This window comes from Phyllostomus discolor, chromosome 5, assembly GCF_004126475.2.
Source record: "Phyllostomus discolor isolate MPI-MPIP mPhyDis1 chromosome 5, mPhyDis1.pri.v3, whole genome shotgun sequence".
NCBI lineage: Eukaryota > Metazoa > Chordata > Mammalia > Chiroptera > Phyllostomidae > Phyllostomus > Phyllostomus discolor.
In genome coordinates this window covers 28,762,025-28,784,863 of record NC_040907.2, presented here as the reverse complement: position 1 = coordinate 28,784,863, position 22,839 = coordinate 28,762,025, and the positions used below count along the sequence as shown (strand labels likewise).

General features: G+C 40.1%; 1 protein-coding gene across 3 annotated transcripts in view; it reads right to left on the bottom strand.

The window, feature by feature from the left end:
• Positions 1–22,839, bottom strand: part of CCDC30 (coiled-coil domain containing 30) — a 98,158-nt gene that overhangs the window by 4,582 nt on the left and 70,737 nt on the right. For all 3 annotated transcript variants that reach the window (XM_036025862.1, XM_036025863.1, XM_036025864.1), the window contains 4 exons: positions 19,056–19,218; positions 15,362–15,474; positions 5,067–5,208; positions 1,237–1,373 (listed from right to left, as the gene is read on the bottom strand). In XM_036025862.1, coding sequence (XP_035881755.1) covers positions 1,237–1,373; positions 5,067–5,208; positions 15,362–15,474; positions 19,056–19,218 — 555 coding nt within the window. The remainder of the gene's footprint in view (positions 1–1,236; positions 1,374–5,066; positions 5,209–15,361; positions 15,475–19,055; positions 19,219–22,839) is intronic.

Genomic DNA, 22,839 nt, shown 5'->3' with positions numbered 1-22,839 from the left:
CGCGGGACACATCACAGCACAGTAGTTTCGATCAGAAGTTTGTGTTTGACATCTGGTCCTGCCACTAACTAGCTGTGTGACCTTGGCAAATGACTAAGTCTGAGCCTGTTTCCTCATCTGTGAAATGAGGAAACATCCTGTAGAAGAAACTTACTCTAGGGAAAACGTAAGTCAAATTCTGGTGACCAGAGTGTATGTTTAGGAGGCCAAGGCAGGAACATTATTAATGTTAGGGCAAGGGTAATGAGTCAGTTGTGTTGCGACTGCCAGAAGCAGTGGCGTAGTTTGATAAGGGCAATGAATTATACAGAATATATCAAAGGGGAGATACAGATAGCAAAGGACCATTGGAGACCCTCCAGGACTGCCCAGAGGAGCATGTGCCCAAATCAGTGGAAAGGAAAGTTCCAGTCTGCTTGGCAGCTCTCTCCCCAGACCGCAGTGCCGTGGGGTCTTGGATCGGGCTGCTGAGGTTCGTGTGCTGCCGAGACACTGATGAGGCTGGGTGAGTTCCCTAACCGATCTGGACCTCAGCTTCTCACCCGTAAAATAAGGCTGTGATAGTGTCTCCTGCCTGGGGGTGGTGTGAAAATTAAATGAATATATATAGAGAGAACTTAGACCAGTGCCTAGCATATAGTAAATGCTCAAAAAAGTGTTAATTACTACAGGTACTATTGGTGATACTTTTTGTTAAAATCAACTCATTCTCTTTGCTGTAATTCTGTGCTCTGAGAAAACTTTTGATTATAATTAAAGTTTCCTATAAGGGAGAGAATGCTTGTTGGGCTGGCTGATGTGTGAATTATTACCTGCTGGGAAGGTTTTCCTTACAAATGAATACACTGGGATCCTGTGGGTTTTGTGAATTTAAGTCCCTAGTGTAAACCTAATTCTTTCTTGGTCTACCTTGATTCCAAAGGTACAAAATGATAAAAATGAGTGTCACAGCACACATAGTGATAGGCCAGAATGAGCCCAGCTGGGTCCTCAAGGAGGCGACACTGCTGTGAAAGAGCCGACCCGAATGGCCAGCCTGCCTTCTCCATGATATTTTTCCCTCTAACTTCACAACTTCTGCCATTTGTATAGCCTGCTGAAAATAGTGGTGGCAGAGCAACAGTTATGAGATAGGCCCCAAGCTCAAAGGACAGTCTCTGGAACCATCTGTCTCTTTGCTGAGGGAGAGACATCTCATTTGCAGTTCACGGGCCACTCTGGCAGGACCGCACCCACCTGTGCTGGACTGAAGATATCATGCACTTGTTGTCATGGATCACTTTTTCCTGCTCCACGAGCTGCTCCAGAAGTTTTCTGTTTTCTAGGAACAGGTTATCATTTTGGGCAGTGATCTGGTCCTGGAATGCCTTCTCCTAAGGACAAAAGCAAAAGCCCCCTAGTTACCACGGCAGAAGAAATGATAAATTTAAGAACATCAGCCTGTTTATAACTCCGATAGCAAATTTCCCTTATTTATTTTTTTCCCCCGGTCGTCCAGGCTGTTTTCACCTGTTTGCTGACATTGTCAGTTAGATTGTTCTTCTATATATTTTGGTTACTTATGTCACGTACTTCGTTTGGATAATTACTCATTCTTTTAGGTTAACATTTAAAAATATCTGCGTACTCAACTTCTAATGAGGTCCCAATGATCTCATCTGTATTCATACCCCAAATCACTGACAAATATAACAGAATTCTCTGAAGCTCTATATTGAAAAAAAAATTCCACGCAATATATTCTCATACGCTTCACAGTTGCAGTTCTTTTTGAGGCAGGGAGAGGAGAATGGGAATTCAGCTCCCTGACTTGGCAGCAGGTGTCGGGATATCAGGGGGCTTAGCAAGCCAAGCATTGCAGCCGGGCACTGACAGTATTCTTGCAATGAAGATGCTAACACAGTTTCTAGCTGGACTCCATGTTTCATTTTCTACCAACAGTTTCCCCTGAATACAACAGCTAGTGAACTTGGAGCTAAAATGATAAAGGAGTGTATTTTGTGGAAAAATAACCCGCTAATATTCTTATAGTGAATCAGTAGATATTAGTAAATATCACTGTTATTGAGGTAGAAGCTCAGGATTGTTGAATTCTCCTTCTCATTTAACTGGTGGCCCGTCAGCGGCAGCAGGCGGGTGCTCTCACCGTTTCCTGAGTGCTCCCCACCTGCCAGCGGTGGGAGGGCATGGGGGCAGGGAAGGAGAATGACCTCTGGCAGAGGGGTCAATCACAGGGTTGAGGTGGCCAGTTTTCTGTCCTTGAAACAACATACTGCTATAGAGCATGCAGAAAAGACTGTCCATACATGTGGAATCTCAAATTAAAAAAAAAAAGTCTCAGATACAGAGAACGAACGGTGGTCGCCAGAGACAAGGGATGGAGGGTAGGCAAAACGGGTGCAGGGAACCAAAAGGTACAAAGTTCCAGTTACAAAGTAAATAAGTCACGAGGATGTCATGCACCTCATGGAGACTATAGTTAGTAATACTATATTTTACATTTGAAAGTCTCTAAGATCAAATTTGTAAACTTTCTTATCACAAGAAAAAAATGTATAACTGTGTATGGTGATGGGTGTTAACTAGACTTATTGCAGGGACCATTTTGTAATATATACAAAATATAGAATCATTATGTTGTACAACTAAAACTAATATAATTTTACAAGTCAATTATATATCAAAAAGAAAGAAAGAAAGGAAGGAAGGAAGGAAGGAAGGAAGGAAGGAAGGAAGGAAGGAAGGAAGGAAGGAAGGAAGGAAGAAAGAGAAAGAAAGAAAGAAAGAAAGAAAGAAAGAAAGAAAGAAAGAAAGAAAAGAAAGAAAGAAAGAAAGAAAGAAAAAGAAACCGTCCATCAGAGTTACAAGGAAGGAAATTACATCATGTTCTGAAACAAACCATTCCAGATTTTAAAGTCTTTCATCCAAGACCCTTCAATGTCTAACGAGAGTCTCCCCTGGTATTATTCAAATATATTAATGGTAAGCATTGAGAATAGAAGGGGTATCCCACAAGGAATCCTCTATAAAGTTGTAACTGAATTAGAAAGGAAATTGAATGGGCAGGCTACTGACACCTTGGTTTTGAAAATACCATATTTCTTTGAACTCCAAAATAAGGACACCTGTTCTAATAAGGATAAAATCATTGGGGTAATCTGGTTTGGATGGTCACAACAGTCAGAGAACTCAACCGGCTCACTGTATGTAGAGAAAACTAAAGAATGAAGCCAAAACAAACAAACAAAAACCTGGCATTATCTTCTGGAGACATGGTGCTTAGTGAGCTCAGCTTTCCCATGCTCAGGACTCTGGTCCATGGGCTCTAAAGTAAGTAAGGTCTGATCCACCGGGTTTGCACACTGTGGGTCTTCTCTAAGCTATTTCCAATCCCAGTAGCAATTTCTCTTGTGAACTATGTATCCACTGACTCACATGCTTCTGAGAGATTTAATGCCAAAAAGAAGGCTATAGAAGTTTATGTGCCAGGAACCACTTTAGGCATTTCGTAGTTTAATCTTCACAAAAGCATGGTGAAATAGGGATTATTTCCCCTATTTCGTGGGTGAGGGAAATGACACGCAGGTCCTATTAAATGGCAGGGCTAGATCTCTGCATTTCAGTCTGTCTAAGACCAAAGCCCATAGTACACTTAATGGCAGCAAGTGGAAGGTCCAACTACTCTTTCTTAGTTTCTGCTTATTTTCGACCTTCAATATCTTTCATGGAGACCAGTGATTCTTTGGATAAATGTATTAATTTCCTAGGGCTGCCATTACAAATTACTATAAATTAGGAGGACTAAAACAACAGGGATTTATTTTTATCATAGTCTGGAGACTAGAAATCTAAAATCAAAATGCTGGGCCCTGGCCAGGTAGCTCAGTTGGTTAGGGAGTTGCCACAATACACCAAGGTTATAGTTCAATCCCCGGTCAGGGCACATACAGGCATCAACCAATAAATGCATAAATAAGTATAAGAACAGATGAATGTTTCTCTATTTCTCTAAAAAAATAAATAAATAAAAATTTAAAATAATTGTTGGTAGGGTTAGTTTCTCCTGGGGGCTCTGAGGGAGAATTTGTTCTATGCCCCTTTTCTAGCTGGTGGTTGCTAACGATCCTTGGGGTTCCTTGGCTTGTAGCTTTAGCACTCCATTCTCTGCCTCCACTGTCACGTGGCCTTCCTCCCCTGTGCATGTCTGTGTCTTCTCTTTTTATAAGGACGCTAGTCATACTGGATTTAGATAGAGTTCACCAAATTGTGTGTAATAGAGGGATTCCTAACCTGGAATCCCATAATAGCCTGTGGAACAACAGGAATGGCATGAATTATTTTGGTATCCTTGGCACAGAGAGGTAGTAGTATAAAAATGTGTTGGGTACACAAAAGAGTACTTTAGGGGTGAGGACAGAGTTTTCAAAATTCTGAAATCAGCTAGGGATTTCAAGAAGGAAATGCATTACTGGCTGAGTCTGTTGCTCTCCATTTTGAATTTATGTAGTTTAATAATCTCACCAGCATTCTGTATTGCATTCTACCGACGTGTAGACACATACCAGTAAGTCACAATGGCATAAGGCAGACATAAAGAAATGATGGATATTTAGAAATAAGCCTGAAGGCACTAGTTAAGAATTGATAAAGGAATAGGGATCACCTATATTAGCTGCCATTTAAAACTGACAAATGTTGGAGGCAAAATGAGGGCTTATAAAAAGTAGGAATGAGTTACTGATGGTGCTGTGGAAGTCTTTGCTGAAGGGTATTTAAGAAAAGATATTTTCCCATGAAGGCAAGACACTAACTATAAGCTGGCAGTGCAGAGTACAACCAGAGCCCAGTTTGGTTGAACATTGTTGTGAGTCTTAAATCCTTTATGGTGGGGCTTAAACAATTATGCATATTGAAAAAAGGCGCAAAGAAAAGACATGAACAATGGGTTAAGAAGAGGCCACAAATAAATTTAAAAAATGAGGCCACAAATAAAGTTAAAAAATGGCTTTCTCTATATGACTGACCATCGGCATCATCAGTGAGCTCTTCACCTTTTTGTTTCTCACCTTTTCTAATTTTTGCCGCAGTATTCCAATTTCATTTTCAAGTAGGTTAATTCTCTTATCGCGTAGCTCTACTTCATGAATGAAATGACTCTTGACTCTGTGAAGCTTGGTTTTGTGATGATGACATTTTTTATTATAGTTTCTGCAAAAATAAATTTAAATACAGGCACACCTGAACAGTGAAAATGTATTTTGCTTCCTCCACATGCACCTTTCTTGGGTGTCCTCTTCTTGCTTTGTCAGGGCCTGGCACCCAATGGGGATAACCTCCTACTGAACACCAGCTGTTAGTCATTGCCATGGGCTCGAGTCTCTGGCTCATCTTGGTTTTGAGCTGATGAATGTAGCATAGCTTTAGCAACCAAGTTTAATTTTGGAAACTCATTGACTTCTGATCCTTGCTCTGCTGATTCAGTCGTTAATTTTAAGTTTTCTGTTTCTTGGCTATACCCTTGTATAATAATATAACCCACTTCAATCTTGTCTATTTTCCAGATAACTGGGTCTGTTCTCAGTCCTTGCCTTGGGTCTGGACTTGTAAATGTCAGTTCTACATAGGTTTCTACTCTGATTCTGACATAAATCTGACTTACTGCCAATAAGCACATGAAAAGGTGTTCAACTTTATGAGCTACTAACAAAATGCAAATGGAAACTACAAATGAGATACAACTTCACACCCACTAGGGTGGCTAAAATAAAAAGGAAGATAATAAGGAGTGCTGACAAGGATGTGGAGAGACTGGACTTCTCAGACACTGCTGGTAGGAAGGTAGGGTGGTACAGCATCTTTGGAAAAAGCCTGGCAGCTCCTCAAATGGTTAAACACCGAGTCACATGACCCAGCAATTCCACTCCTAGAGGAATTCCAAGAGAAATGAAAACACATGTCCACACAAAAACTTGTATTTGAATGTTCATAGTAACACTATTAACAATAGCCAAAAGGTGTAAACAACCCACATTTCCATCAACTAATGAATAAATAAACAACATGCAGTGTATACATGCAATGGAATATTATTAGCCTTAAAAAGGAAATTTTGAAGAAGATGGCAGCCAAGTAGGTGGGAGCTGAGTTCATTTGCTCTTGCCCCCAACTCATATACTTGGCTGATCTTCAAAAAAATAAACTGAACATTCAACAAAATTTTAGTTGATTGGAAGTTTGGAAGCCAAGGAGTACAGAAGACACTTCACAACAGGCGGTAAGGAGATTTTATAGGTGGAAGGGGAAATACCTGGTGTGTGGCACCTGCAGCCACAGAGAGCCTGGTCAGAGGTCACAGCTTTGTGGCTCCCTCCCCTCCCAGGGCAGGGAACCTGAAGGCCCAGGCTGGGGGTGACTTGTATACACAAAATCAAGGAGATCCAGGCTACACAGACACACACTCACAGTAAGAAGCACAGAAGCACAGCCATAGCTGCAGTGGCAAATACCACATGGGAGAGCACGAGAGCAGGAGAGAGAGCAAGAGAGAGCGAGAGAGAGAGCGAGAGAGAGCGAGAGAGAGTGAGCGCACCTGGGTTGGGCAGAGGAGGCAGGCTGCAGCTAGCCATGACTGGGAGACACTTTTGGCTTTTTGGAGAGGTGGTGTGTTTGGAAAGCTGGAAAGTGACTCGGTGCTGCAGTGGGAGTGCCCAGAGAGACTTTCTGAAAGGGGAGCTAAGGCATGCTGGACAAGGACTCTGTGCCCAGCTGCCCTGCCAGCAAGGGGAAAAGACTGAGAGTGCAATTTGTTCCCACTGAGTCAGCTGGGCAGACAGATCAGAAAGATGCACAGCAAGGGGATTTCTCAGCCCCAGCCCCAAGCAGCTGGCAGGGTGGACACTGCACAGAAGCTGCAGAGTGGAGGGTTCAGGACTCTGTCTGCTGTGAGGGCAGTGGGCTGGGAACTGGATAGGCAGGAGTTGAGCACCTGAGATTATTTACAGCTGGACAGATCTCTCTTCCCTGGTGGAGACCCAACCTCTAGGAAGGTAAGGACACACTCAGCCCCCATCTTCTATAGGATGAAAGCACCACCAACAGGGAAGCTCTGAAAAACAGGCTGGACAGGCTTAATAACCACCTGGAGGATATATATCTGCAAATGAAAGAGAGAAAGAGAAATACCTAAAGGACCCATTTTGAACTTCTCTTAGGGAGACAAAATACACTGGTTCCTAGGGCTCTATTCCACTGAGGCCAGCAAAGCTGGGAGATCAGAAATCGGTGCAGCTAGGGGAAATCAGGGACCTGCCCAGCCTTGGCTCACACACAGAGCTGCCATCAGCACCAAGCAGGAAAGAGATAACTTTCTTAAGCAAATCAGCCCCTCCCTTGAAACAGACAGCTAGTTCACCAGAAACTACTCATTATGGGAAATAAGCTGGGACAGACCAAGATGGGTGGTGTGGGGCAAAGAGAACAACACACCCACTGTTCAGTCTTCTTTTCCCAGGAAGTCAGCACGGAACAGTGTCTCCTAGGAGAGATCCAGGGATCCCACCCTCCCAATTGCAAAAGAAGCCCCCTCCAGAGGCAGGTGGAGGTGAGACAGGTGGTGTTGCGGGAAGTTGGATGACCCATTAGGGACTGTGAGCTGATAAAAATCCAGAGACGGACCCAGAAAGAGAAGACAGAAGGCAAACCCCAAACTGCTGAGATGAATTCTAGCTTTAGAATTTGCATTTTTTTCTTCCATTTGCATAGCTTTTAATATGTCCTCTTTTGCTTCCATTGTATTCCAACTAATTCACTATTGCCTTTTATATTTTATTTTTTAATTGAGATTTTATATTATTTTTTATTTTACTGTTATTTCAAATCTCACATTGTATCCTTCCCTTGCCTTAGCCCATTTGCCTTCTACCTTCTCCTTCTTGTTTTTGTTGTACATTTTATTTCCCCCCACGCTCTGCCTTGTTCCTATTTCCTACTCTTACTATTGCTCCTCCCTCTATCCTCTCAAAAGCATTCTTCCTTCCTTTAGTCAGCTCACATTCTTTTTCCCCTTCTTATAATATTCTCATTTTCTTTCCATATTGTGCCACCTTTATAAATTGTGGCTGTTTGGCATGGATATTATGGTTATTTCACTTCTTCTTCAACTGCATTCCTATTTGCTCACTATTTTAAAAAATTTTTAATCTCATAGGTTATTCTCCCCCTGTCTTACTCCATTTTACCTTCTTCCTGCCCTTGCCTATTTGAGTTTGGAATTTTATTTTCTTCCCTTTCTTAACCTGGATTCTATTCCTTATTCTTATTATTTCTCCTTCCCTATCCTCTCAAAATCATTTTTCTTTGCAGATATCTCATATTCTCTTCTCTCTTTTGTATAATATTCTTATTCTCTTTCAACCTTTGTCAGTCTTTTCTCAGCTGTCATTGTTACTGACCCTGTTGTGGTTTTTCTGCAATTTTGTTTCCTTTGGTTCACTAGCTTTTAAATTTCATTTCAAACCTCATATTATACTTTTCCCTTTTCTTACTCCATTTTGCCATTGCTCATTTCTTGTTTTACTTATGCATAAAATTTTATTTTCTTTGCCTTTCTTTGCCTTGTTTCTATTCCCTACTCTTATTTCTCCTCGCTCTTCCCACTGAAAATCATTTTTCTTTCCTTTAGTCATCTCATATTCCCTTTTTCCTACCTTAGAATATTCTTAGTCTCTTTCCAACTGTATTACTCTTTGCTCATTTGCTTTCAATATTGCTGACATGGTAGGGGAGTATTCTTGCTGCCATGGGTTTGGTTTTCTGGGTAGTATTGCTTTGTTAACCATCATCTGTACAACAGAGTACAAGATGTGGCAGGAGTTGTGACTCCCAGTCAGCTGCTGGAGGGAAGAACCCAACAACAAATGAGCCATCAATAATCAAACCCCAAGTATAACAAGAAAGCTTGCATAAACAGAATAAAAGGAAACCCTAGAGAATCAAGATCAGAAGAATCACAGGCACAGAAAAAATGTCAATGAATAAGCACCTATCAATAATAACCTTAAATGTAAATGGATTAAATGCCCCAACAGAAAGACATAGGGTAGCTGAATGGGTAAGAAAACACTACCTGCATATATACTGTCTACTAAAGACCCACCTCAGAACAAAAAGGTTGAAAGCAAAAGGATGGAAAAACTATTCCAAGAAAACAGACACAAAAAGAAAGTTGGGGTCACAATACTTATATTAGACAAAATAGACTTCAACACAAAAGCCATAAAGACAAAGGAGGTCACTACATAATACTTAAGGGAAGAGTCCAACAGGAGGATATAACCCTTGTAAACACATATGCACCCAACATAGGAACACCTAAATATATAAAGAAAATCTTGGGGGACTTCAAGAAAGATATTGATAACACAGTCCTCATAGGGGATTTTAACACCCCACTGTCAGCAATGGATAGGTCTTCCAAACAAAGAATCAACAAAGATATTGTGGTGCTGAACAACCCTCTAGATCAAATGGACGTAACTGACATATACAGAACCATTCACCCCCAAAGACACAAAATATACATTCTTTTCAAATGAACATGGAACATTTTCAAAGACAGACCACATGATAGGACACAAAACAAGCCTCAACAAATTCAAGGAGATTGAAATCATATGAAGCATGTGCTTAGATCACAATGGATTTAAACTGGAAACCAAGCCCAAGGAAAGAACTCAAAAACATTCAAATACATGGAGATTAAATAACATGCTATTAAATAATGAATGGGTCAACAATAAGACCAAAGAAGAAATAAAAAAAGTATCTGGAAACAGGTGAAAATGAACACTCAACAGCCCAAAACCTATGGGACATGACAAAGGCAGTCCTGAGAGGGAAGTTAATAGCAATACAGGTCTACCTAAAGAAGACAGAAAAATCTCAAATAAACAACCTAACCCTACATCTACAAGAACTAGAGGAACAACAACAAACAAAGCTCAGAGTGAGTAGAAGGAAAGAAACAATCAAGATCAGGGCAGAATTAAATGATATAGAGACTAAAAGAACAATTCAAAGGATCAATAAATCCAGGGGCTGGTTACTTGAAAAGAGAAACAAAATTGACAAACACTTAACTAGACTCATCAAGAAAAAAAGAGAGGGCACATATAAATAAAATCAGAAATGAAAGAGAAGTTACAATCAATACCAAAGAAACACAAAGGATTGTAAGAAATTACTATGAACAACTATATACCAAGAAATTGGACGACCTGGGCAAATTGGACAAGTTTCTAGAAACATACAATCTTACAAAACTGAGTGAAGAAGGAGAGAGTCTGAATAGACTGATAACAACTAGTGAAGTTGAAGTAGTAATAAAAAAACTGGCACACAAATATTCTGGGCCAGGTAGCTTCACAGGTGATTTAACCAAATATTTAAGGAAGAACTAACTCCTATCTTTCTCAAACTATTCCAAAAAAAATTCAAGAAGAGAAAAGACTCCTAAACTCTTTTTACAAGGCCAGTAGCATCCTAATTCCAAAAACAGATAAAGACACAACAACAAAAGAAAACTACAGGCCAATATCTTTGGTGAACATAGATGCTAAAATCCTCAACAAAATACTGGCAATCCAGATTCAGAAATACATCAAAAAGATCATACACATGACCAAATTGGATTTAACCCAGGGATGCAAAGATGGTACAATATTTACAAATCAATAAATGTAATACCACAAAACAAAATGAAGGGCAAAAATCACAAGATCACATCAATAGATGCTGAAAAAGCATTTAATAAAATCCAGCACCAATTTATTATAAACACACTCAGCAAAATGGAAATAAAGGAAGCATACCTCAACATAATAAAAGCCATATATGAGAAACCTGAAACCAACATTATAATCAATGGGCAAAAACTAGAAGTTTTCTCCTTAAGATCAGGAACAAGACAAGGGTGTATGCTTTTGCCACTCTTGTTCAACATAGCACTGGAAGTTCTAGCCACAGTAATCAGACAAGAAAAAGAGATAAAAGGCATCCAAATTGGAGAGGAGGAAGTAAAACTGTCATTATTTGCAGACAACATATTAGTGTACATAGAAAACCCTATAGGCTCCACCAAAAAACTACTCAACCTAATAAGTGAATTTGGCAAAATAGCAGGATACAAAGTAAATATTCAGAAACCAAAAGCATTCTTTTACACCAATAATAAAATATGAGAAACAGAAATCAGGAAAATAATCCCAGGAGCAACTAGAAAAATAAAGTACCTAGGAATAACTTTAAACAAGGAGGTAAAAGACCTGTACTTGGAAAACTATAGAAAGCTGAAGAAGTTAAGGGAGGTACAAATAAATGGAAGCATATACCATGTTCATGGACTGGAAGAATCAACATCATTAAAATGTCCACACTATCCACAGCAATGTACAGATTCAATGCAATTCCTATTAAAATACCATGGCATATTTCAGAGATCTAGAACAAATATTTCAAAAATTCATATAGAACCAAAAAAGACCACAAATAGCCTCAGCAATCTTGAGAAAGAAGAACAAAGTAGGAGGGATCACAATACCTAATGTCAAACTATACTACAAGCCCACTGTAATCAAAACAGTCTGGTACTGGCATAAGAACAGACACATATATCAATGAAACATGATAGAGAACACAGAAATAAACCCAAGTCTCTATGGTCAATTCATATTTGACAAAGGGGGCAGGAGCATACAATGGAGTAAAGATAGCCTCTTCAATAAATGGGGTTGAGGGAACTGGACTGGTACATACAAAATATGAAATTAGATCACCAACTTACACCATACACTAGAATAAACTCAAAATGGATAAAGGACTTAAACATAAGTTGGGACACCATAAAAGTCCTGGAAGAACACATAGGCAGAAACACACAATATCTGAAAATTTCAGATATCCCATGTAGCAATATTTTTGTCGACATATCTGCTAGGGCAAGGGAAATAAAGGAAAATGAAACAAATAGGACTTCATCTAACTAAAAATCTTCTGCACAAAGAAACCATCATCAACATGAAAACAGAACTGACTGTACGGGAGAACATATTTGTCAATGATACATTGGATGAAGGTTTGATCTCCAAAATATATAAAGAACTCATATGACTCAACACGAGAAAGACAAATAATCCAGTTAAAAAATGGGCAAAGGATCTGAACAGACACTTCTCCAAGGAGGACATACACTCAGATGCTCAGCATCATTAGCCATCAGAGAGATGCAAATTAAAACCACAATGAGATATTACCTCACACCAGTCAGAATGGCCATCATAAACAAGTCAACAAACAAATTCTGGCAAGGATGCGGAGAAACGGGAACCCTGGTGCACTGTTGGTGGGAATGCAGACTAGTGCAGCCACTGTGGAAAACAGTATGGAGTTTCCTTAGAGACTAAAAACGGAACTGCTTTTTGATCCAGCAATTCTGCTGCTGAGAATATACCCTAAGAATACCAATTCACCAATTCAAAAGAACTTACACACTCCTATGTTCATAGCAGTGCTATTTACAATGGCCAAGTGCTGGAAACAATTTTAAGTGCCCCTGAGTAAATGAGTGTAACAAAAAACTATGGTACATTTACACAATGGAATACTACGCAGCAGAAAGAAAGAAAAAGAAGCTCCTACCATTTGCGACAGCATGGTTATAGGAGAGATAGAAATCAGAAGAGTGAATGCCTGGGAGGAGGTTGGGGGAGCAGGAGATACAGATCATTGCAGGCAGGAGAGAACCTGAAGGGATAATGGGAATGTTCTGTATCGTGACTGAAGTTGTGGTTATGCCAGTATACACATTTGTCGAAACTCATCAGACTGTACATTTAAAATCCGTGCATTTATTATAAGAAGTTATACCTCCATTAAAACAAAGGCTATTGGGAAAATTCCATCAATAGCAGCACCCAGTACTAATGAGGATGTGGTGAAATGGCTACTCTTAACAGAATGATGGCAGAAAATTTTGATGGGATGCTTCTGAATGTTAGTCAATTCAGGTTAAGATCCAGAATACCAGCTTTTTGACTACTAATTCAACTCCTGGGAATGTACTCTATAAAAATAATTTTTTAAATGAAAAATATATATACCAAAATGTTTTTTGTGTTATTTTGAATAAAAATATCAGTCATAGAACAGTAAGTAATTTTTAACTAAATTAGGACTGTGTTGTGAGGGTTGACTCCAGCGGGTCTAGAACTGCCCGGAGCGCTTTTGCTCAAGTTCTTGCTTGGCACTGACCACTGGTCAAGGAACAAAAATACTGGATGTAACTGTGTTGCTTTGTGACACGGGCCCAAGTTGTTTCATGACAGTTTGCACCAGCTAGACAGCACTGTTCATTGATAACAATGAGACTGATCATTTGCACCCGGCCTCAGTGAGACCCCAGGGAGGCTCTGCTCTTGAGGCTGGTCACATAGCAGAGATATGCTTACATGACCGGCAGAATATTTTTAAAAACCTCAGTTGAGATCCCATTTTGAGATCCTTGGCTATAAGGTATTTAGTGTGTCTGTGGTTCTTGTCCAGAGAGAGGAGGTGTGTCCAGGCAGGGCCTTTCCGTAAGGCGGGCCTCGGGGTTCCTGTCTAACTGCTCTGGGTTGCCTGCTGCGAGACAGCCGTGGGCTGTAAAGCGTGTCCCGACTCTGACCCTGCTGCCATGCTGTGTCCTTCTCCTGTAATGAGCTGCACACCTGTGAACACTCTCACTGGGGTTCTGTTGGTCCTTGTCAGCTATCAAGCCCAGTTTCACTGGAGCTGTTAGTGTAAGGGTGTATCAACTTTATGGCATGTTATATTTTATAAAAATAAGCAAATTCAAAGACTGTAGCAACAAGGCACAGTGCTTATGAAAAGATACTAAAAGAAAGAGAATATAAAATTATATCTAAGCTATGACAGTAAAATTATAAAACTATGAAACTATGTTCATTGACAGAGAACAAGGAGTGAACATGGGATGGATTCTGGTTAACTTTTTTTGTATTCAAAAATTTGCATTGCTGTTTCATTATCTGCGAAATGAATAAGAAAATGTAACTCCCTAAAAACCAAATGTAATTTTACCTTTGGAGACTGATATTGGCCTAACATAAATCAGTATTATGTATTCTATATATTATATATTAGATTCAGTATCAGTTCATTGGGTGGGCATTGTGGCATTTTATATACTCTAGATGTGGCATCTCATTCTCTCGCCTCCCTCTGATGTAGAAAGACCACCGCACAGGTTATTAGAGGGCTGAGTTCTAGTCTGAATTTGTCAGCAGCATGAACTGCACCACAGACACTCCCTTGGCCATGGTTTCCATATTTCTCAGCGATAGGATGATCGGAGCAAGATGATGAATACTAATGACTCTGAAAATACTCTCTGCTGCACAGCAGTAAACAATGGTTTTTAAGTCATAATCATTAATATCATCAACATAGTAGGTAAGAATAAAAAAGAGTAAGAAACTTCAATCTATAAAGGAATAAAACAGAAGGTTACAGAGCTGGGAGCAGAGAGGTTGGTCATGGAGAAAAAAATGGAAAAATGAATAGACAGATGTAATAATAGCTGTGTGCTAGACACTGTTCTAAGTAGATACTTTACAACATACATTTATTCATTTAATTCTCACAACTTTATAAGTACTATTACTTTTCTCACTTTAAAGATGAGGGACCTCGGATGCAGAGAGTTGACATAACTCACCCAAGGTCACACAATTTTTAGTTTCTAGTAGAGCCAAGATTTGTACCCAGGCAGCATGGCTCCAGAGTCCATAGCTGAACCACTGTGCTACATTCCAGAGAAGAGGAGAGTGGGAGGAGTATGGTGGAATAATGACCAGGAAGTCATTGAAATGAAATGAAAGAGCAGGAAGTTCAGGAAGACAAATTTTTACTGTGCACTTACTATATACCAGGGACTATGGATAAAAAGATGAGTGATGGTGGCCCATGCCCCTGAAAAGCCTACGGTATGGTGAGGGAGACAGGTAGTAAATTACATTATTTCAAAACAACATGGCAAGTTCTTAAATGAGTACAGAGAGGCATGTACAAAGGGACACAGGGACACAAAGAATGAACACTTCTCCCAGCCCAGGCAGGTGGGGTCAAGAAAGAGACAGGTGACTACTAGTCTAAGAAGTATGAGGTGAAATGAAGAATTGAAATGAGGGGAGGGTGGTCCAGGCTGGGAAATTAGTGAGGGTGGGGGGGAAGCCTGAAGGCAAGTGAGAAGGGTGTACTTGGGGAAAAGCAAAAATTTCCCTTCCAAAGAGAACTTGCTTTTGTTTACCTTACATAGGCATCAAACTGCTTCAAAAATTTCCCATATTCTTTACATAGAGCTTCATTCTCCTGCTGCAGCCCAGACACCTTCTCTGACAATTCCTGGTTGCTCTTGAGATTCTGAAAAACATTTTTTAAAATGAGAATAGTGTGTGCTGAATAACGGTATGATGTTGATGGAATGCAAACTGACAAAGCCTTTCTGCTGAAAAAGGCTTACAGTGGCTCCAGCTTCTGACACCAACGGAGCTTCCTGCGATTTCTGCTCCTCCACATTTCCTGAAAGCTAGCAGCTCTTTTCCTTGACTTCTGCTCCACCAGCCTTTCCAGTAGTTTTGAAAGCATCTAATTCCCTACATAAAAAAGTATTCTTGCTTGAAGTACATAAAGAGAAAGCTGTTTTCCTGACCTAACCCTGACTAATAAAGTATCTGGTTCTAGAAATGGCTCCTGTGAACAGATTCTTAAAGATGGGAAGTTCAGGACGGGTTATCTGCCCTGGCTGGTGTGGCTCACTGGATTGCTGGTGGAAAAAGACACTATGTGGAGGCTTTGGCAAGCTTTAGTGTGACAGTTCAATCTTAGGATTTGGGAGTGAAACCACTCCTCCTCCCATAATAGCTATTCACCTTTTAAGGAAGGTCCTTGCTTGTGACTTGGTTCTGGTGCAGACTGAATACTTAGCCATGAGAAATCAAGTGATCAGATAACCTGAGCTGAAAGTAGGCATTGTTATTCACCAAGCCATGAAGCTGGGCATGTGCAGTAGCACTCCATCCTCACATGGAAGTGCTATGTAAGATACAGAACCTGAGCAGGTCCTAAAGGTACAAAGTGGTGTGAGCAAGTGGTACTAACTTGACCACGTTATTACTTCTCTCAACCCATCCTTTGGCCTCGTGGGGAGTTCCCTATGACTAGTGTATTGAGGAAGGGCATATTCAGGCCTGATTTGCATATGGTTCTGTATAATATGCTGCAACCACTTGACATAGGGCTGATGCAGCATTATAACCCTATTGAGGGGTGGCCCTTATAAGAACAGTGGGAAGGGAAATCTCAGTTGGCAAAGCTTGTGTTCACTTTACCTGGAAAGAGGGATGGCCAGAGGCACGGGCCTATATTAATTCACAGAAAGTTTCTACTAGTTTGGCCGGATGATCAGGAATTTGGCAAGAATAATGTTGGAGGGCTGGTGAAAAAGAGGTCTAGGAAAGGGGCCTAGAACTACAAATGCTGCCCAACAGAATTTTTTGCAATGACAGAAATGTTCTGTATCTGGACTCTCCAATATGGTATGGTAGTCGCTAGCCACACATATATGGCTATTGAGCATCTGAAATGTGGCTAGTGTGTCTCAGGAACTGAATTTTTAATTTTACTTAATTCTAATTAATTTAAATTTAAATAGCCACATGTGGTTATATAGTTGACACAATATTGGACAGCAGAAGCCTTGACTGTGAAAACACGTTTTATGTGTTTTTGCTTACCAGGGGGCATCCACAGGAGAGGAGGCTCTCAACAACAAGGCAAAAAAAGTGGAACACTCTCCAGATGTCAGCCTCTTTCATCAGCACCTATATGCTTGCTCAGTGGGCTCATGTACAAAGTACATGGTGGTAGGAATATACTTTACAAGGGGTCGCCAGCACTAATCCACTCAACTTGTGAAAAGCAATGATCCATGTTGAGCAACTGTTATGGAACCATCCACTAAGGGTTTATTATAGGCAGATTTATTACCCCGAGCCCCTTCCATCATGGAAAGGACAACAATTTGTCCTCAGTGGAGGACAATGCTCATTTTAGATATGGATTTACTTTCCCTGTCCATAATGCTTTTGCCAGAACTACTATCTGTGGTCTTACCACTCAACATTGCTTCTGACAAGAATATCATTTTACAGTAAGATTAAGTGAAACAAAGGCTCATATATATATGTCATTGGTCTTACCATATATCTTCTGGGGTTAGATGGTTCCTGTAACATGATATATAAACTACTTTCTTAAAAGATTTTATTTATTTTTAGAGAGAGGGGAAGTGAGGGAGAAAGAGAGGGAGAGAAACATTGGTGTAAGAGATGTTGATCGGTTGCCTCTTGTGCGCCCCCAACTGGGCACCTGGCCTGCAACCCAGGCATGTGCCCTGACTGGGAATCTAACCAGTGACTTTTTGGTTTGCAGGCTGGTGCTTAATCCACTGAGCCACACCAGCCAGGCAACTTTTTTTTTAAATTCTCACCCAAGGATGTGTTTTTTTAACAAAATTGATTTTTTTAGGGGGTGGGGAGAAAAATAGAAGGAGAGAGAGAAACATTGACGTGAGAAACATTAATTGGTTGCCTCCCATATGTGCTCCCACTGGGGATGGAATCTGCAACCTAGGTTTGTGCTCTGACCTGGAATCAAACCTGCAACTTTTTGGTGCATGGGACAATGCTCCAACCAACTCAGCCACCTGGCCAGTGCACATGATGTATAAACTTTTAACCAGTTATTAATAGTATATGATGCCATTTCTCTCACAGCCAAAACACATGGAAAGAAACCATGAGATGGAAGTGGGAATGGCTTCTCACACATTTGGGAATGGCAAAATGTGTATTATTGTGTTATTGGTAGTTAGCTTTATAATTAAGTTGTAAAGTTACAGTGTGTCCATGTGGATGGAGACTGAAAAAGCAGCAATTAACATTATCCCCAGCCCTGGCCAATTTGGCTCAGTTGGTTGGAGCACTGGCCCATAACCAAAAGGTTGTGGGTTTAATTCCTGGTCAGGGTGCATACCTAGGTTTTGGTTTCGATCCCTGGTCCTGGTGTGTGCAATCTCTGCTCCAGGCACCTATGAGAGGTGAGCAATCAATGTTTCTTTCCCTTATCGATGCTTTTCTCTCTCCTCTCTCTCTAAAAAGCAATGAAGAAATATCCTCAAGTGAGAATTTTAAAAAACAAAAACATTATCCCCAAATGATCACCAATACTGATGAAACTTTGAGAGGTTAAGTGTGTCTTCATTTACATGAATGACAGTGTCTCATTCATAGGTGGAAGCATAATATTCCTTTTGTTGTTTATTATTTTATTTAAGTATGTGTCAAGGGTTTGTATGGATGTTAACTTTATGCAAAGTGGACTGTGCTGTTGCTCAACAGGACCCTACTTGTATAAGCTCTCCTCTGTGCTGCAAAGTTGGGAGCCTGAAAACTGTATTTCCCAGACTCCCTTGACAGCAGAGCTCCAGCCTGACTTCTGCAAACCAGAGGCACTTGCACACAGTTTGGAAAGTATGGTGGGAGGAAAAGGCACTGCTCTCCTCTCCCACTAGCAGGCAGATAAATGCACAGGCAGCAGAGGAGACCTCGTAGGGGCTTTATGAAGAGTTCCTGTAAATCCCCCACCTTGGCGCTGCAGGAGTTGGCTCCAGGGGTTCCTGAACTCTGCATTTATTGAAAGCAGCTGCAGTTCTTTCTGACCTTCTACTTACCCTTAACTCTCCCTTCCAACAGTGTGATAAGCATGGTATTCCCTGTATTAAATCCCTTCTTGCTTGAATCACCTAGAGTATATTCTACCTTCCTGGCTGAACCTTGGCTGAACTAATTGGTAAAGTGGTAGGCATCAATAATTGTTAGCTATTTCTAATTGTTTCCTATGGGAACTGGAAAGCTGAGAAGCATGTCCATTTACTTTCTTACCTCATCAGATTTTATTTTTTCATTCTCCAGTTGTTTAAGTTGGGCCTCTAGTTGCTGAATTCTGGATTGTTGCTGAGAATTGGTTGTTTCCAGTGTATTCTCTTTATCCTGCAAGATCTTCACTTTCTTTTGTAGCTCATTTATATCCTGATCTAGGAGGTTCCTGAGGGAAATTAATGTACATTAAATCAAACTGTGAATTGCAAAGCCTTGCAAATAAGACTCTTTGAGATAAAATTGTTATATCCTCACAGAGGAGTTTTTTGTTGGTTCAGTGATGTGGGTTATGTGTCCATAAGACAAAGGGACAGACAAAGGGAACATCCTCTGTGATAGAAACTTTTCTTCTCTTTCCCCTCTCCTCCCCTTCTCTCTCTCTTTGTCTCTCTCAAGACAACCCTATGAAGAAGAAATAACTTATCTTATTTCACAGGGGAAGCTGTGGCAGAGAGTTTTGATTAACCTGCTCAAGGTTACACAGCTAGAACAAGATGAAGATAAGGCTTTAATTCTGAATTGAGTATTCCTTCTACTCTTCCTCATTGCTTTACAAGTTGAGTCTCTTGATCTTCTCAGTTCAATAAGGGGTTGTTAGTTACAAACACCATTAATACTAACACACACATGTTAAGACCACTGTAGCTGGATCATGAATGAACCTGTGTTTGATGAGTGTTAAAAAAGAAATAACAGATCCAAAATGGAGTCACTTGTGCTAAGCCCCACGTCAGCAAATGGGGACTTCAGTGGTTTTAGCCTGTCCCGGGAATGTGACCTTTAATCAGTCAACCTGGAACTACCTTGTCAGCACTAGTGATGTAATCTGCTTGATAGACCCCCCTACACTTACCCAAAGGGTGGCGACTCTGCCTAAATACTCCACTATTTGCTAGAAACTTCCTGTCTTCCCAAACACCTTCTGCCTATACAAGCTCTCCAGCTTGAACAGCTCCTTGGAGCTCCTTTCTCTTTGCTAGATTGGATGGTCTCAACTCATGAATAGCTGAATAAAGCCAATTAGGTCCTCTAATTTACTCAGCTGACTTTTGTTTTTTAATATGAGGATTGCCCTCTTCTGAAAGGGCCATAAATACATAACTCCTGCAGAGGGAGTCTTATCAAACGACAGTTTGTAGAAAGAGTTTCCGAGAAAATCAGACAAGGATCTTTGGAATTAGAAGATGTAGACAAATTATGATGATGGTAATGTTAAAATAGCACTGGTGGGCAAAATACTCACCTGCATGCTAGGTCACTAAAACACTGATATTGGACAAATAAGTTTGCTCTCTCTAACTTAATTTTTCTCGGAAACCAGTGGATTCTTGGGAAAGATTTATATTTGAAACATAGGGCTCAGATCTCTTGACCACTAGTTCTTCTCATGTTTGTGGATGATAGCTGCAGGCTTTCCAAGGAGTGTGTGGCTTACCTTCTACCATTCACATCCACACTGCACCAACACCTCCCTCTCCAACTTTTAGTTCTTTTAATTCATTATGTACATGAGCAATTTCTTGCTATCACTATTTCTTCTTTTTTGATATCAGTTTGAATTTCTGATCAAAAGACCAGACTAAGAGACAAGTCTTGTAGCTGCAAGGGAAGTTTTAATCTGCTAGAACTAAAAAAACTTGAGTGAAATTTAGGAGTTAGAAACTAAGGTTGAAAAGTAGGAAGTCAAAATTTAAAAAGCAACTCATAAATATGTTAAAAATTAATTTCTATATTATATGTAGAGCTTGAACAATGAAAGATCAACAAACCAGTTTCTGCCAGGGAATAAAATTAGAAATTTAGTAGATCGATGAGGCTCTCTATCTCCCTAACAGTGCTTAACCGCACAATGTGCGGTTGCTGGGGGTCATGGCCTGCAATCCAGGCATGTACCCTGACTGGGAATCGAACCTGTGACACTTTGGGTCTCAGCCCGCACTCAATCCACTGAGCTATGCCAGCCAGGGCCCTATTACTTTTAAGATCAAGTTCAAACTCTTAAATATGGCTTGTTAGCTACTAGCCTCATTTTAGCTTACCTTCCTTGCCTCATTTTCTCACCACCCCTGTACCCACAAACATTTTATTCCAGGCAAAATGAACTTATTTTTACTTCTTGAGACAAGTCATTTTCCATAGTTATTCCTCCTCTGCAACTCCCTTTTTTACCCTGTCTTCCTCTCCCAGGCCTTCCTTTGCCTAGTTTTCTCTACTTAGCTTTCCCATCCCAACAGCTTCACTTTCAGCTTAAGTAGATTTCTTTGAAGAAGACTTTCTTGAGTTCTACAGGCCAGATTAGACATCCTTACTGTGTACTATCACAGCATCCTAAACTTCCCTTAGTATAACACATGCTTCATTGTAGTTGCAAAGTCTTATATAGAAGAATATTCTTTATAATGAAACTGAGGGCCCTGATTTAGTGTATGATTTCTATTTAATATGTAGCCCAAGCACTCCATTCAGTTTCTTCACAGCGTGCTGTAAGCCTTAGCCCTTTCCCTTACTAGTCAGTAATCCCCCAGGCAGCCAGGAACAATGGCCAAGCCTTCACTAAGAATCACAAGTTAATCAGAAGCCAGGGTTTCTGTTAAGTTAAAGATACTATCTGGACCTAAATGATGTTTCAGCTCCTCAGTTCTAAGGTGAACAACCTCCTGGCTACTTTTCCACGAAACCAGCAAAGGGACACCAGAGTAGTCCTGAAGAAATGATTTATTACCCACACTTCACCTCCTACCAATGAACTCCCAACATGACCCTGAACCCCAAATCCACAGTGTCTTGTAATTTGGCCCTATATAATCTATAACCTACATGCCACTGGGGAGTTCAAGCTTTTGAGCATTAGCTTCCCATTCTCTGGGGTGGTGCCACTTATAATAAAATGGCTGATATTTCTTCTACTGGAATTCTCTGCGTTTAGTGTTTGGCTCTGCTAGCACCAGGTGGAACTCTTTCTATTCGATAACAATAGCATTATTTATAAAGCAAAAATGTCTTAAAAACATTTTACATAAACAATGATAGATCTATGTAACAGGATGCTATACAACTGTTTAAAAGGATACTATACAATTATAAATTTGTAACAGAAAGGTAGCTGGAAAATCCCAAGGTATTTAGAGATTAAATGTAGTTCTAAAAAATTTATTTGTCAAAAAAGAAGTCTCAAGAAATTAAAAAATATTTGGAACTAATGAAAATGAAAATATAATTTATACAATTTGTGAGATGCAGTAAAAACAGTGTTTGAGGTAAATTTATAGCACTAAATGCAAATAATATAAAAGAAGAAGGATAGAAAATCAATATTCTAAGCTTCTACCTTAGGGAAACTAGAGAACCAGACCAATATAAGCCTAAATAAAGCAGAACAAAAGAAATAATAAAAATTAGAGCAGAAATCCATGAAATTAAAAAAAAAAACAGGAAAACAATAGAGAAACCATGAAACTAAAGCTGATTCTTTGAAAAGATCAATAAAAGTAACAAACCTCTAACCAGGCTAACCACGAAACAGAAGGCATGAGTTACTAATATCAAAATGAAAGAGGGATCATCACTACTGTCAGTGAAGAAAAATTTTTCTTTACCCTTCTAGGTTCTTCTGGTGGGTCTAATAATCAAACTGAGATGAGACAGATTAGCAGGGGAAAAACAAATTAAAGTTTAACAACACATACGCTTCCTGTATACATGGGAGAGATGCAGAAACACCGAGTAACTCACCAGTATGACAAAAGCCTCCACCTTTACCTTCAGCTGAAGACAAAATAGCGTGGTG